We start from the raw sequence: 17,227 nt of genomic DNA, 5'->3' as shown, positions 1-17,227 counted from the left end.
AATTTTGTCTTTATTTCTTGTCCCTTCACCATTTTTTTCTCTGATTTCTCTGACACTCATACCTAGGCGCAATTTAGAGTGTCCAACCAGCCCACCATGCATGTTTTGGGATGTGGGAAGAAACCGGAGTACCCGAAGAAAACCTACACAGGGAAAACATTCAAACTCCTCACAGGTGGACAACCTGGATTCAAACCCAGGACCCCAGAACTGTGAGGCTAACACGCGAAGCACTCACATATATACACCGATGGCGTAACAATGTTGTCAAAAGAATTGTGAGTACGTCAAGTGTTGAAATTATTCAAAAAAAAAAAAAAAAAACGCACACATTTTCATGTATTTTGACTATTAGATTCTGAGTAGGCTGCCCAAAAATCAAATCAAATCCAGGTCATGTCCATCTGTTCTCCCCGGGTCTTTGTGGGTTTCCTCCGGGTACTCCGCTTTCCTCCCACATTCCAAAAAAACATGCATGGTAGGCTGATTGGACACTCTAAATTGCCCCTAGGTATGGGTGTGAGAGTGCATGGTTGTCCGTCTCCTTGTGCCGTGCGATCGGCTGGCCCCCGGAGTCAGCTGGGATAGGCTCCAGCACCCCCCGCGACCCTAATGAGGGTAAAGCAGAAAATGAGATGAGATTAATATGTCTCTCAAGGAATAACATTTAAAAGTATGAATTGTTTCAGGTGCTATCTGTCAAAAAAGGTCCCGACCCATGAGCTCTAAGGTCAGCGTGGATGTGCAGGATGCCTCCCCGTGACTAGATGCCCTGGATGCGGGAGTTGTGGCCGAGTTGCCTCTCCCTTTAAACGGTCCACAATGCCTTGCGGTGCCCCACTTCCATTGCGATGTGCGACTGCCTGCAGGAGGAGAGAGAGGAGACAAGTGTGGGGAGAAGGTCTTTTTTTCCCTTCTTCCCCCGCAGTTCACTGGCAGGAAAGCAAAACATGAGCACACTCTAAGAGGACGCCCTCAAACTTTGATACTCAAACGTCACTCGAGTTGTTTTAACGTCGAGAAGGAAGGAACCATCACTTTGTCGCCGGTCGGTGAGGGGGCAATGGTGAAAAGGGGACCCTATTTACACAATTTCCTTCGAATGTTTTGCTTGCAAACTTCATCTTACGAAAAGAGCTGTGAGTCTAGCCGTATTTGCGCCATAAAGGTAAGAGTCGCAGCGCTAATAGTGGAATATTATCTACTCATGTTGTGTCTGTTGTTTCTTTGGGCATAAAACGTTGAGGCTCTGAAGTAACTCTTTTAACCTTCCTTGCACACAGGTCTACAAATACTGTTGATAAGTTGGAAAATCCAAATGTCCATTTTAATGAACTAATGTATTCGAATCTTTTTTGGGCGTTCTAACGTTCTTCATCAACATTGCTTTATATTTCCATCCATGCTTGCTTACTCATAAGAAGAGATTGTTTAACACTTGAACACACATAAAAAAGCACAACTAGTAGACTAAACGTGTGAATACTTTTAGCCTTGCCATTTTTTCCTTTTTTTCTCTTTACTTTGATTTTCTAAACTCAAATATACCAAAAAATGGAGTCATCAAAGCAGGCGTTAGATGAAAGCAGGAGGAAAACATTGCTATGTTAAAGACTGGTTGACAAACTAAATTTGAAGTTTTCACGGGTCATGCTGGTAAACCTTTCTTTGCTTCAACATCAGATGAGGCTTCAAAACACTCCTAACATTAAAAATGGAGTCATCACAGGCATCAACTGAAAGCAGGAGGAAAACAGATTGCTGCATTAGAGACTAGTTGCCAAACTATATCTGAAGTTCCACGGCACATGCGAGTAAACCTTTCTTTGCAAGGTTGTTGAGTGCCGCCGGCGTGTGCTTCAACATCAGATGAGGTTTGGAAAAACTGCTGTAACACATTCAAAGCCGTCTGGAGGCCCTTTCACTACCCTGATGTTTCCTTACTGCCTCTTCAAAGCTGGCCAGTGAGCGATGCATGTGGCATGGAAACAAAAGCAGCATTATTGCCTGTCCGAATGTGCCATCCAGATGTTTGAACTGGTGCCAGCTTTAACATCTTAAGTGGAGGAGGCTGGTAATAGTTTTTAACACGAGCCAGCTCGGGAGACAGAGGGACTTTTTTAGTTTTCCCCTGAAGTACCTACATTTAAAAATAGGAACAACAAACAAAATGCTAATTACAGCATAGTTGTTATTACTCACTGGGCTGGATAGATGTAAGTGAACACTCGCTTGGTAGAGTTGCAGCTATTCAAGTCTTCTTTTGCTATTTATCCTGCTCGATGTTGCAGGGAGCTGGAGCCTATCCCTGCTGATTTCAGGTGAAAGGGCAAGACCACTGCCAGAGTGGTCAACAGTCAGTTGCCAGGCATATTTTTATTTATTTTGTTTTTACAAGGAAAACTCTGGAACAGGTTTGTGTGTTTTTATTTTCTCGGTATGCTCAATTTAGCTTGTTTAAGTTAGGTTAACTTTTGAAAGATTTTGCAAACTCATGAAGACTTCATTCAAACTTTGATTTATTTTTCTTTGATTCATCTTTGAGCACTGCTGAGAATTGCTGATCCAGTCTAAGGTTCAGCTTTCGTCGATGCAACAGCCAGAGTGTTTTCCCCAACTGTTTCCTATACTTTATAAACTGTTTTCTTTGACATTGACTTCCAATCTACCAACAATGATTTCATTCATATGCACCAGAGATGCATCAGTTCTTAGGCAATGCATGGAGAGGCAAGTTTAAGAGTATCGTGCAATTCAACAAGCTTATTCAAAGTGCTTTACTTCACATTAAAATCAGAAAAACTCGCATAGAATAAATGATTCATTTGCTTTCTGATGATGTGTGTAAGTTCATAGCAACCCTGCAACCTAAACGTTTCATCCATCAAACTTCCAAAGAAGATCTGGTTGCACCACGCTGTCAACGTGTTCCATGACAATTGCACTTTCCACATTGCCCCATGGCAATGTTGTATGAGTAACGATATGGTTGCAAATATCCTGAATTATTCCTGTGATGCTTTTTTTCCTGGCATTTGAGAAGATGTTATTGAGTTGCAGTCTGCAATGTCTAGCCCTTCAGTACTGAGAAACAGCCACCTTTATCAGTCTGCCTTATGACCTTCCTATTTAGAAGTATTAGGGACCACCCGCTTTTTGGTACAGAACTTCCCTTTATTTTCATACCACTCTTTTTTTCCCTCTAATTGCCCCCTGGGGTTCAATCAAATTTCTGAATATCACTGTAGACATGCACAGCCATTCATGCTCAGAGCCACTTTGTCACCGAGTGAATGGCTGCTTGTTTAGAAAGAAAGACTCTCAGTATTATCTTCATTTAAACCTGACATGCACGCAAAGCCCATTTTTGGCAATGAGACCTGAACACCAACATCTTTTGGGGTCGTATTTAGAAGAAGCTTTATAATGTGCTTAGTTCACTTATGTATGGAATCAAAATTAGTTATGTGGGTATAGGATCTAAGCCAGGCAGCCCGGGGGATGAGTCTTTAGTTCGTCGGCCTCACTGTTTTGGGGTCCTGGGTTTGAATCCAGATCTTTCCTCCAGTGTGGAGTTTGCATGTTCTCCCTGAGTCTGTGTGGGTTTTTTTCTGGGTACTCCGGTTTCCTCACACATTCCAAAAACATTCATGGTAGGCTAGTTGGACATTCTAAAATACCTCTAGGTATGAGTGTGTGTGTGTGTGTGTGTGTGTGTGTGTGTGTGTGTGTGTGTGTGTGTGTGTGTCAATAGTTTTTCCTGCAATCAGCTGGCCACCATTGGCTCAAAGTCAGCTGGGATGGGCTCCAGCATCCCTGCGGCCCTTGTGAGGATAGGCGGTTCAGAAAATGAATGATTTAAAAAATAGCGATTGTACTATTCTTACATTTATGCAGTGTAGCCAGTGTCCACGGTGCTCTTGAAGCTTTATCAGTAGAAAAGTTCTATGACGCACTATTGTTGTTTTGATTTTGACAACCTCGTGCAAGCCCAAACTGAAGACTAAACACATGATTTGATATCTCACTCTGCCAAAGGCTTTCACTGTTATGACGTCATCCAAGTGTTTGGACCAAGTGTTTGCACTTGAAATAAAACAGTATACGGTATATTGTTTACAGCCTCATGAATGTTTCTACTAGTTTTTTAGCTGAATATTTGATGAAGTTTTAAAAAGAGGAATATTCTTAACGTATTTGTTATTCCATACCGATTGACTGTCACATAGCTACAAAGATCACAGAGAACTCTTTCCCATGGCATCCTTATCTTTTTGGTCATGCGCCGCCGCATTCTCACAGGCTAGGAATGTATACCCAGGATGTTATCAGCGCTAGCTCTTTAGGAAAGAGTCGTGTTTTTGGCTGCAGTCTTTGTGGTGTGCTTTATTGGTTACCTTTTACAAAGGGATTATTTTAAAACACACCTTTATGGCATACCTTTTGATGAGAATCTTATGTTCTTAAGCCAAGAATTAACCTAGCGATTGTTGTTTTCAATGTTACACAAATGCCAATCCACATAAAGTCCAATAATGTATTCAGATAGACAACATCAGCATTGGGTCAAACAAGTGAAAGCACAAAATTTAGGCATAGGTAAAATTTAAATGTCTACTATTTTCTCAGTCCATGTTTGGCTTTCATTTGTGCTTACATGTATTTTTTGGTTTAAGATAAATCACATACAGTAGATGTTTGTAACTATTGTTTGAAGACACCGGCCATAAAGCAAACCAAGTTGAGCTATTAGCCATTATGTCATTGTGTCACTTATTAACTGTGAAGATTGCGTTTTTGGAGAAGACTTAAGGTTAATTGTAGGCAAGTGGTTGGGACAACTACACATATTCTTTCATCTCAAGCCTCAAAGTAGAAATGCGAACGCTGTACAATTATCAATATATAGTTTTTATATTGAATGTTATATTTATCTGAATGTTAGTTGATGACTAATAAATATCGCTTCATTACTAGTGACTTTAATGTTGGCCTGGCGATATGACAAAAATTGTTATCACAATAAAAAGGATTATCTGTCTATCGATAATTACCACAATAACTATCACATCTTTTGTCTTTCGAATTTTGAACTTCTGTGAATAAGTAAATAAATAATCAATTGTGAAAGTTAGTGCTGTATTTGGAGTTTATATTTATCGAACAATCAATTACTTGATGATTTCCATCATCGTTGTATCGTTGGTATACTTGAATTCTTAACCAATTCTTGTGACCAAACTAATCCCTTATTCCATCAGTCATAGCATTTGACAAGACTATGAACATTTTTATTATTTTCTCTTTTTCTCCTTACATTTTTATAAAAAATCTTCTTCTGGTTCGAAAGTGTAAACAACACCCTTTCCACAGAAAGTGCAAAATTGAAAGCTTTAACATAAAAAACAAGGCTATGAAGCTGCCCATTGTGTAGGTGTCAGCAGTGTGATGCACTTTGGTGTGTCACAAGTGCTCCACAAGATTCCAATTAAATATAATACCCCTCTCAGTCAAACACAACAAAGACTATATTACGCCGTTTTCACTCGGCTTTGGGTTCTTTTGTGAGTTCAGTACCCTATATGGTTTAGTGGGTGTAACACAACTATCGCTCTGAGTTGGTCTCACTCCCGGTTGTGTTTTTGTTTAGCTCTGTTAATACCTCCCTGATAGAGCTGCAATCTATTAAAGTGTACTCTTTCCAGGTCATTTTGAGATTGCTTGGTTTTCTTTAAATCCCTGGAAGAAGCAGTGCAAGTCTTAAGCTCCACCACTGAAAGCTTCTTCAATATTTTCCCTTGGTGTGAGTTACAGTAGTCTGTTAGCCACTACGAAAAACCCACATGAGCATATGGTCGGTTGTTTACAGCAGTTGAAGCCTCTTCCTAGCCAACTCGGCCTGGAGGTTATTCATGGGCAGACATACAAAACAAACACACACAACTCTCTGCTTTCAAAGGAATTCATCTTCAACACCTCTTTAAAGCATTTACAGGTTTACAGCTGATGATCATATCAAAGGATTTTAGGCAGTTTTAAATCTTAGGAAAATGCTTCTCTGGCTTGGATGAGATGTACAAATCAGGGAGTGGGCATCTACCCAGAGAGGATTTTTTGTGCCAGTGGACTGGAGCATGCAGAGTTTAAGATGGCTTTGTGCCCTGGAAAGCTCTGGTGCGATTTTCAGGATTTTTGGGTTTTAAATGGAATATAGTTGTACCTCTACTTACGAAATTAATTGGTTCCAGAACTTTTTTCGTAACTTGAAGATTTCGTACTTTATATGTAAATTATCTAATTCGTTCCACTGTCCTCACACAACTACCAACTAAACCCTTTAAAATTGGTCAAAACATCCCAATTTTGTGTGACAGATGTGAGGAAACACAAAAATGAGGGAAAATGATAAGGAAATGCTTTATCAATCTCTTAAAATAAATAAAGCATATGAAAATGTGCCCTGCATTGCTGAAATAGTTCACTCCAGGGCCATTATTATGGGAGACAAAATACCTGTTTGTTCACCAGATGATGGCAAGAGCCCGTTACACCAGTGCCAAAAGCTGTTCACTTTGTATTACATTTGAGACTTTTACGTGTGCCCTGCGTGTGTGTGAGAATATGTGTCTCTTTGCATTTGTATGGTTTTCAATCACTTAATAAGGGGAATCACAATCATTAATAAGGGGAGCATTTAGCAAAAATAAAAAATGAGGCGGGCCATATTCTCACTCTCCAATGAAAGATACTTAACGCGACTTTGTGGCTCAGGTGTTAAACTTTTTCACCAACTAATTCATCTTGCATATGGTTTGCTCAAAAGAATGAAAGTTTTGGACCAAACTGTAAATAATGACTCAACCCCAAAACGCTGACTTTTATCAGCAAAATCGACCCCCACATGCCATCACTGATATTGTGGTCAAGCTGTGTGATGTCAGCAAAATGATTGAAAACATTATATTTCATCGAGCAGGCAGAAGTTTTATATTAAAATGTCAGAATACAGCGATGAATTGCCAACTAAATGAAGAATGGGAGTGACCACAGCCCGCAATCCCAAACTTCAAAATATTTCCATTGGAAACGTGCTCGTTTTCGGCATGTTTTATCTCTGTGCACATCTCAGGCCACATTAGTTACAAGCTGACTTTAAGGTGGGGAAGAGTAGCTGTCCTCAATTTTCATTTGCTCTATGACAAAGAATTACTAACAAGGGACAAACAATACATTGTCTTTGTTAGATTTTTATCAAGATAAAAAAAATGATGTTTAAAAATAAACTAATTTGAACTAGCCATCAGTGTCTGTTATGTAAAAACTGAAAGCAGTGCTCTGTAATGGCTTGGATCAGTAAAAATCTCCATATGTCCCAGAACTTGGGTTTTACCACTGTGAATCGGATTGCTGATCCGAAATGCTGATGTCAGCCAACCGACAGCAATATAACACGCGCTGCAGTGGGGAACAATTTAAAATGACGTGTAATCCAACGAACAGGCTTACGTCCACTTCATAAGTGATCTAAGATAATAGCAGTAATTAAATCAAGGGCTGACTGATAGTGTAGTGGTTCATTCGCCTGACTGTGGGGTGGACAGGCATGGGCTCAACTCGCGCTGGAGCGGGTGTAATCTATTGTTGTTGAGGGGGTGCTGGAGCCTATTCCAGCTGACTCCGGGCCAGAGGCGGGGGGGCACCCTGAATTGGTGGCCAGCCAATCCCAGGGCACAAGGAGACAGACAACCATGCACACTCACACCCATAACTAGGGGCAATTTAGACTGTCCAATTAGCCTACCATGCATGTTTTTGGAATGTGGGAGGAAACTGGAGTACCTGGAGGAAACCTACCTAGGCCTAAGGAGAACAAGCAAACTACACACAGGTAGACGTGACCTGGATTTCAATCCAGGACCCCAGAGCTGTGAGACCGACGCGCTAACCACTCACTTCACAGGGCCGCGAAAGAAGTCATAGATTGTAATGTTCAGGGAGAAAAATAAATATGAATATAATGAGATTAAATTGAACTATTACAAGGTTAAAATCAAAATATGATGAACGTTAAATTATAGATTATACTTTTACAAGCGTGGCCCGGTGGTTAGAGCAAGGCCTCTGGGGTCCTGGGTTCATATCCAGGTCGGCCCATCTGTGTGGTGTTTGCATGTTCTTTCTGGGCTTGCGTGGATTTTATTTGAGTACTCCAGTTTTCTCCCATATTCCGAAAACATGCATGGTAGGGTGATTGGACAATCTAAATTGAGGATAATGCAGCTCATAAAATGAATCAATGAATAAAAAATGATAAACACTGTTGTTTAATTTATTGTTGGAGTTTTAAATCTTGTGCTGGGCTCTGTCTGAATGACTGTGTGTTTTGGTCTGGCCTGGCCAGATTGTGAATGTGAGGGGGGTTGGGTAATTGGGAAAGGCTAGGTGAACAAAAGGTCCTTTTAAGACACTAGTACAGTATATAGCTTCATGGAGTAAATCCTTTCATTATTTCCTATACAGTCCTTCCCAGTAGATGAATGTTTCATATGTGAATTTTTGTCGGAAAAGTAACATAACACATGCTTTATACAGCTGGTAAATATTATTCATCAGTTGTTACGTGTTTGCGTTCAGAGGTTTCTGAATGGTTATAGTCAGAGGTTGGTAGTGTCGATGGATAGTTTGAGTAGTCGAACTGTTATACTATAACATTATGTAGAGGTAAAAAGTACCTCACAAAATATGTTTAAAAAGTTTAAAAAAAAAAACTCAAATACTGCATAGCTTTTGATGCTTATTTTATATTTATTTATTTTTTATTTTTTTAAATGTAGCCTTAGCAGACATTTCCCTGAAAAAATAAAACCATTAGATTGGACAAGCAAAAGTCCAATCAAGGTATGTTTTTTTTAATAAAATGTATATAGTCCTAAATCACAGCAAATCTCAGAAAGGGCTATGCCGGCACACAGTTGACAACATATTGTATCAAAAACTCATCTCAGGTAAGTACAAATTTTCAAAAAGATTTAGAAGTGTTAATGTACTAGGTTACTGATATTTTAAAATTGGTTTGTATTGTTTTAAACAATAGAAAAATATCGGAAAATGTTCATGTTTGTCTGACAAAACAGTACAAAGTGTGTGATGAAGGCTTTTACAGCCTTTAAACAGATATAAGAAAACTAAAAAAAAACTAATTAATTCACCTAATGCATTATTTTTTTTAATGTAGCGGCACTGCATTAGAAAGTATATTTCTAATTCTTCACAGGAATGCGTCAGAAATGTATTGTCAGTCTACAAATGCAAGACAAAACGACAATTTTTATCAGAAGACATTATAACATACAGAAACGAAACTGGAGCTTCTTAGAGTATTGCTTACATAAGACCAATCTCCTAGTGAAAATGTGTGGCGTGCCACATCATTAAGTACAAAATAAGGCAACCGAGAACACAATTCTTTGGACAAATGAAAGTTTTTAATCATGTATGAATAGGAGCGAATTCACTTGTGAGGTATAGTTAATTAATAATGTATGTCCTCTGTTTAGGAATAGAATGTTGCTAAAAGCATTGGTGATGTAACTGAGCTAATTTTCAAAACCAAAATGAGTGAATATTAGAGAGGGAAAATAAATGAATAGCATCTCTGTAGTGTTGTGTTCAATTAAATGAAAATTGCAAAGCATTAGCAAATGATTGTGTTCTATTTTTATGTGTTTTACACAATGTTCAAGCATCATTGTAGTAGTTAGTTTATAGTAAATACACTCCTGCATCCAGATGGGATTCATTAATGCACCTCAAAGAGTGGCATCCAAAAACAAGATTTGTCACTTCCTTGTATTGTGATCCCTCTGGCTGTGCCTTCCTGTTTTGTAACAAAACATTTTCATGCTGCTTCACTCTTAGTTATGTCACACGCAATTTTACTCCTCCAGCTTCACTGCTTCCTAGTTTTAGTCACAAAAGCAGGAACTGTGGTTGGGAAGTCTCCTGATATTATTTATCTGCATCCCTGGGCCACAACGTACATAGAAAACAGTCTTGCTGCCAGATGGTGTTTGTAATGACTCAACTCAATATTTTCACCATGAGCAGATCAAAATGAAGTTTGACAAATGATAGCAGTATTGAATTAAGCATTAATTTAACTGAACTCTGAGCATATTCTTACATACACTTGTTTTCCTGTTTCCTCACAGGAAGGGCTTCAGCTGGCTTTAGGCGTCTGGTGTCTTTAAGAATGTTTGGGCCAACGCATCACAAAATCTCTTGTCACTTTTGACCCAAAATGGAGCTCAAGGTCTGGGTGGATGGAGTTCAACGAGTTGTGTGTGGGGTTACTGAGGCGACCACCTGCCAGGAAGTTGTAATTGCTCTGGCTCAGGCAATAGGTAAGGAATGCTCTGATTAAGAAAAAAATAATTTACATGTAACTAACAAGTATTTTTAAATTATTATTCATTATAGCTTTTGTCGTTTTTGGTGTTAAAATCGAATGCTTCTTAACTGATAGAGCCATTGTGTCATGGAATAAAATGAAACAAAAACATGCTGTATAATGGCTTCCAGGTTCAAAAATCTGAGATTTATAATAATTTAATGGTGTATCAAAGCATAGCCACACTGGCCCCTAAAAATGCAACGGTTTGAGTAAATTGCCTTTGCTGAAGAATTAATTGGCACTCCATAATTCTAGAAAATTGCCCAAAAATGTTTTTGTCATTCTGAAAAACGATGAGACTGAAAAAAAAATATGAAACACTCAGCCGTCTTACTTATCAGTCATTCTGCTGTGACATGATGTTCTTGCTGAGATTCAGTTTATCATCTTAGCTTTAATTCTTACAACCCGGTCTCCCCATATGAATCTGTGTGGAATACAAGTGCTTGAGCAGCCGGTATTGACATCCATTGCCACAAATACAAAGTTGGAGGAGGGAAAGTATGAGTCATCCCCTTCTCCCCCTGCCAAGCTGAGAAAGCAGAGCCTCCTCCTCCACCTTTTCCTTTTCTTTTATTACAATTGCTTAGTGACGTGGTGCTGAGCAGTGCTAATTTCCAGACCTATATTAGCCAATGTGATAATACAGATTTGAAAGCTCATCTCCCCGATGCTCACTTTTCTATTGTGCTTCTCGTGGCTATAAATCTTGACAGCAGCTCCCTCATGTGTTGTTAACAGGTCGGACTGGAAGATACACTCTGGTAGAGAAATGGCGGGACACAGAGCGTCATCTAGCCCCCCACGAGAGCCCAGTTGCTTCTCTTAATACGTGGGGTCAATACGCAGGTGATGTCCAGCTAATTTTGCTTCGTACAGGTCCTTCGCTAACTGAGCGACCCCCTTCGGAAGGGCCCCCTCTGAGGGGGCCTGAACGTGGCTATCATAGGCAAAGCCTCCCTCCACTGGCAAAGCTTCACCATCCCAACGATCGCTTACTCTGTCGCCGTGAGCCCCGGCGAAAGTCTCTCACATTTACAGGAGCGCCACGAGGTCTTCGAGAGATTCTGGGCGGTGGACGAACAAATGAAGCTGAAGCCAAGAGGAGACTTCATCTAGGAAACTGTGTTACACACCATGCTGGTGGAGCCACTGGGAGTACATCCCATGGTCTATGGGCCTGTCGCATGGAGGATTTAGTTCGACTGGTTGGCATTCAGAGAGAAACTCTCTGCGTGCTGGAGAAGAAATTAGAGGTTTATGAAGTTGAACTCCATGCCTGGGAAGAGGTTCGTGCAGGACGAGCTGCAGTCTGCAGCGGGGACTCGAGTGGAGGTTTGATAGAAGAGATTTTAAGACTGGAGAATCACCTGAGGAAGACTGAGGTGGAGATGGAGGAGGAAGAGTTTTGGACCACCGAGCTTCAGATCGAGCTGGAGAGTGAGAGACAGTTGGAGGAGAGGCTGGAGGAGCTGCGGGGTCGTCTGCAGGGCTGCGAAAAGGAGATTGAAGACAAACTAGCAATAGTAGAGGTGTGTTATTTTATGTAAAATAGATCTCCATTTGTGTCATAATGAAGTCTTTTATTTCCTCGTTTTATTGTAGTTTAATGTTTCCATGTTTTTTAGTGCATTGTGGTATGTGTACATTTTAAAGGTATTGTAGTATTGGTCCTTGCTAAAAATGGACTGAATTGTATTGTAGTGTAGGCAGGCCAAAAAAGAGTGACAACACGGCTTGGGCTCGTGACGACAACAATGAATGATTCGAACATGGCTAAAATCACACTAAACACCACTCCCTTATATGCAGCTTGTGTTTTCAACACTTAATTTCAAACAGATTTCATGTATTAAAAAGAAAATCATTAGTATGATTTCACAGCATCTTTAAGTTACCCCATTTTGTATCTTTTGTCCCGATCAGAGAGTAGAAAATGGTTTGGAGGAGATTCGGCTACAGAAAGAACGTCAGGAGACCGAGTGGATAAATGAGGCAGAGGTTCGAGCTCAGGTACTCGGAGTCAAAGCAGAGCTGAAAGCACAAGAAAGACAAGCAGTCCAAATGGATAGCAGCTGCAGGGCTGTAGACCGGTCGCTACTCCAAAGCACCAAGAAGCTACAGGTGAGCTTACTATATTGAGTCTTTTATGTCAAAATATTCCTCAGATATAACATTGAAAGATGTAGTAGAGCACAGGTGTCAAAGTGGCGGCCCGGGGACCAAATCTGGCATCATTTTGTGTGGCCCGGGAAAGTAAATCATGAGTGCCAACCTTCGGTTTTAGGATCAAATTAAAATGAAGATTATAGATATATATTATTTTTCCTGATTTTCCCCCTTTTAAATCAATAATCGTATTTTTTAATCATTTTTTTCTGTGTTTTTAGTTCAAAAATCCTTTTGTAAAATCTAAAAATACATAAAAAATAAGCTAGAATAAACATTGTTTTACATCTATAAAAAATGAATATTCAGGGATTTTAATCCAGTTCTTTTAATCCATTTATAAAAAATAAAAATAAAAAGATCTAAATATTATATCTAAAATGGTCCAGCCCCCGTGAAATCAAGTTGACGTTAAAGCGGCCCGCGAACCAACCCTAGTCTGACACCCTTGTAGTAAAACATGCAGGGATGCACTTGACATGTATACTTTTTTCATTGCTGTGTCCTTATAAGACTGTATCATTTTATTAAAGGATATGCACCATGAGCTGGAACTGCTAACTAAGGAACTCAGGCAGGTGAACCTGCAACAGTTCATCAAGCAAACTGGGACCAAGGTCACAGTCCTGCCGGCCGAACCTGCAGAGGACGAATGTACAAGTGGCAATCGTGTTCTAGGTAATGTCCTTCTCTCCTTTAGTTGGGACACACACCGCAAACAACAATGAGCTTTCATCATTCCTTAATACTGTCCGCTACTCACTTAACTGCATAACAGAGAGCAGACCTTGTGGAAATGACATGTAGACTGTGATTTAACGGTCAGTCAGGTCAGACCTATCTGAATGTCTCTGACCTGAGACATACATTATAAAATAATCATACAGTATGCGAGAGTACAAGGTGCCTGTAGGAGTTATACGCACATCATTGTCATTTATCTTGGGTTTGCTACATTTAGTATAAACTAAGGGTGTCAGACTCGGGTTGTTTCGCGGGCCGCTTTAACGTCAAATCGTTTACACTTGGGCCGGACCATTTTAGATATAATATTTCGATTTCTTTTAATTAAAGGATTAAAAGAACATTCTGTTTATTTATAGATCTAAAACAATGTTTATTTTCGCTTTTTTAAAATATATTTTTAGATTTTACAAAAGTATTTTTGAACTAAAAACACAGAAAAAAATGGATTAAAAATGACAATTATTGATTTAAAAGGGGGAAAATTAAACATCTCTACTCTTCATTTGAATTTGATCCTAAAACAGAAAGTCGGCACTCATTGGTTTACTTTCCCGGGCCACACAAAATGATGTGGCGGTCCAGATTTGGCCCCCGGGCCGCCACTTTGACACGTGTGGTATAACCTTTGCCTGAATTTGAACACATTCTTGCTTGAGACTGTCTGTCTTTCTTGCTTTAGAGTCGCCATAATTTCATTCTTGCCACAAATGAAGGACATTTTGTTTATCCTTCCTTAGTTAAAACAAGATATACTGAGGCGTCTTGGAGTGCTTGTGCCTCCTATTTTGTCTATAGTGATGAGATTGTGAACGTGTTTTGAAGACTCTGATGTCCCAATTGTGTAATCCACTCCTCCCTTAGGAGTTGGGACGTCCGTGTAATCAGGGCCTCCAAATGTAATAAAAACGAACGAAAGAAAAGACTATAACGCCGTTAGAGAATGACGGCAAGCGGTCCTCAATGTCCGTCCCCCATTCAAGTGAATATCCAAAAGGGTGTTTTTCTCCTCTTTCTTTATGCATGCTTTTGTGGATGTCCAATGGAAAACCTGACAGTGCCTTAAAAGGAATACTTTTCTGTTGGAGCATTTATCTATTATTTTAATCTATATAAGTACCCCCAGAATTGGAATCGCTCATTTCTTATTGAAGGATTAGAGTTTCGAGTTTTGGGACATTGGCCGTGAAATGCTCTTCTGCTTGTGGTTAAGAATATCATTTCCTCAATTAAATCTATTCACTTGCACTTATAGAATCAAGGTATTTTTGTCACATATTCAGACAATAAAGTTATTGTCTTGCTTCCACATTTTTTTCCCTGAACCTTGTGTAGTAATTGTTTTAAAATGATAAAAGAGATGAGTGGAAGTACTTAAGGCCTTTCCACTAGTCATTTATTTTAACTGCGTGTGTGTAAAATGTCAAGGACTATCATAAAAATCCTCGTTCTACCTCCCCACTTCCCTCTAGTGGTTAAAAAGCTAGGTTATTTTTGGTATAAGGATATTGTTTTGATTTGGAATGTGGGAGCATGTTGGCAATTAATTAGAGAGTCAGAGTAACGAGGTCCCGGAGTGGTACCTCAGCTCAGATCGTCCTGTGTGGCATTTGTATTGCAAAGATGGGTTAAATGAGTGTAAAACTTGGAAGAGTACTTTGTGCGAATGTGAAAAAAATAAATGTTAAATACTAGTCGTGTGTAAAAGCAATCTGCCTCATTCTAATGAATTTCTTCTATTCTGGTTTTAGATGTGATTCCACTCACCGGCTCCCTGAAGCGCCCCGTGTCCCTGCAACCATTGTCTGGTCATCTACGGGTTTTAAAAAGTGCGCTCAGCTCCAGTCTAAATCCTGAGGGTATCTATGTTTGAGGCTTCAATGCACACCTGTGCTGACCAGGACTATAGCACAATGGCCGGCTTTTCCTCAGAGCTATTTGAATGGCATATCTTTATGGAGGATACCTCAAAAATTCACAAATCAAGCACTGTTTTTTATTGAGACAGCATTCGGCTAAGGAACAATACTAAATTTTGATGTGAAGGATTTGTTGGCACACAAAGAAGGGGTGGGATCAGGCACGCGCTTAGTATCTAAACGTAGATCTGGCTGCCATGCACGATTTTTAAAACAATCATTTAATATCATTTTAATCACTCTTGTAGTTGTTGAATGTTTTTATACTCGTCTCTTGTTGGTACTATAATTCCAAACAACAGCCTTTTTAGAATGAATGTGAATCAATGAATTTACCGTGTAGTTATGCAATGAATACATTTACTCTGCCCGATGCCTGACTAACCTAAATTATTACGAATATGAGAAATTGTTAATATAATGTAGTTCACTGTAACACTGACTATGCATAAATAGGTTTGTTCGGTCTTCATTTCATTCATTTTGAGGAACTATTTCATTTTATAACTATTATGTCAAATCACCTGTGCAATGTTTTATCATTTAATCTTTTTCAGTTTTTAGCCAAAGATGAACAGCTCTGAGCGCATGATTGTGATGTACCTATAGCCATATATGTGCAGAGCACCAACAGTACAACAAATCTTTTATGGCATGCAACAGATTTTTAAATGTACAGAATATGTATGTATCATTTGGAGATTGTATCTGAGCTGCTAACCACAGCAAAGTGCCTTACAGTGTTTGATGGGCAATGCCGGGATATGAAGATGGACGTCAAGGTTTAGTGGTAAAGGTATTGAAGAGATGCCAAGTCTGCAATGGAAGCAGTTAACGTTGTGCCGTATTGCTGCAATTTAAGCATGGCAAACAAGTAGAATTAATCTTACCAATAGTTTATAGATAATGAGTGAGGCTGCAAGTTTTGTCACATATTACTGTAGTATTGCCATTTTTGCCAGGGCGGCGGGGCTGAAATACTAGTATTAATGTCCCAGCTATTCTTTGTACTCCATTGAAATTATTACTAAATGTACTTTATTTGTATAAAAGGTAATAATCATAAGCAATGTATAGCCCCCTTTATTTTCCAATGACATAGCTGGTTGTAGTCCACTTTTTTTCAGGAATTGATCAACATATTAAGGGTAGATTTTCAGTTAAAGGAACCCACTTGTGTGATGAGATGTAGCTGTGAACACTGTTTACAATGCTCTTGAGATTTTTAAGATGTCAACTGTACCTTTTTTTTATTCCAATTTGACAGGTACATGGTTGTAACCGTTGATAGGATGCGGATGGCATGAGTCAATAAAAACCTTTGAAGAGTATTTTTATTTGTGCATGTTTTGGGGAATTTTTAATGGCAAACTTGACCTTTAGAGCAGTGGTTCAAAGGTGTGGGGATAATTCTGTTCCACCTCGTTTTTATTGGGTCGCAGCAAATTAGGAAAACAAGCTTAGGTTCAGCCTATGTTATCGTGCACTTGCCAGCTCTAACACTAGATGTAGCTATTGTCATGCGGTGAGGTGTACAGGCAATTCTTGAACTACCGGCGGAGTGCAATTTATGAATTTATCTTAACATGCATGAGCTGTTATTTAAATTGAAACACTATAAGCATCAGAAAGTTCAAGTTTTGTTCTCAAGCGTGTTTGAGAATTAAAATAAAAAAATAACTTTTAGCTAAACAGAACCACTTTATTCTATTCATTCTGTTTTAAACATGTTTTGTTCAAAACAAAAACAGATGAGAAAATATTCAACTTGCTGAACAACCGTTGATTCATCTGAAAACAGTATTTTTAATTTGATGCATTGTAGGTTCATGATGTAGTATACTATATGACAAATGCTAAAATATTTGGATGTAGTAGTTTCCCCAGCATGTGTAAAACAGCTGATTTTCAATTTGTGGCAACATGGTCTCCCTCTGGTGGT

General features: G+C 39.2%; 1 protein-coding gene across 2 annotated transcripts; it reads left to right on the top strand.

The window, feature by feature from the left end:
• The first annotated feature begins 827 nt into the window (after window positions 1-827).
• On the top strand, window positions 828-16,616 carry rassf8a (Ras association domain family member 8a). 2 transcript variants are annotated; one of them, XM_077710579.1, is made up of 6 exons: window positions 829-1,168; window positions 10,212-10,403; window positions 11,195-11,985; window positions 12,380-12,577; window positions 13,156-13,300; window positions 15,118-16,616. In XM_077710579.1, the coding sequence occupies exons 2-6, from the start codon at window positions 10,301-10,303 to the stop codon at window positions 15,237-15,239; spliced, it is 1,359 nt and encodes a 452-aa protein (XP_077566705.1). In that variant the 5' UTR covers window positions 829-1,168; window positions 10,212-10,300; the 3' UTR covers window positions 15,240-16,616. The 2 variants fall into 2 exon arrangements, with proteins under 2 accessions (XP_077566706.1, XP_077566705.1); XM_077710580.1 differs by lacking the exon at window positions 13,156-13,300 and having other exon boundaries at window positions 828-1,168.
• The last annotated feature ends 611 nt before the right edge of the window (window positions 16,617-17,227 follow it).

Source organism: Stigmatopora nigra, chromosome 2, assembly GCF_051989575.1.
Source record: "Stigmatopora nigra isolate UIUO_SnigA chromosome 2, RoL_Snig_1.1, whole genome shotgun sequence".
NCBI lineage: Eukaryota > Metazoa > Chordata > Actinopteri > Syngnathiformes > Syngnathidae > Stigmatopora > Stigmatopora nigra.
Note: the sequence above shows the minus strand (reverse complement) of the source record. Positions and strands in the feature narration are given on the sequence as shown.

What these genes read in the sequence shown, in the direction of transcription:
- rassf8a (XM_077710579.1), top strand. Translation starts at nt 10,301, where the DNA reads ATGGAGCTCAAGGTCTGGGTGGATGGAGTTCAACGAGTTGTGTGTGGG. An exon ending in TGCTCTGGCTCAGGCAATAG is followed by an intron (nt 10,404 to 11,194) that starts GTAAGGAATGCT and finishes TGTTGTTAACAG; the next exon opens with GTCGGACTGGAAGATACACT. An exon ending in AAAGCACCAAGAAGCTACAG is followed by an intron (nt 12,578 to 13,155) that starts GTGAGCTTACTA and finishes ATTTTATTAAAG; the next exon opens with GATATGCACCATGAGCTGGA.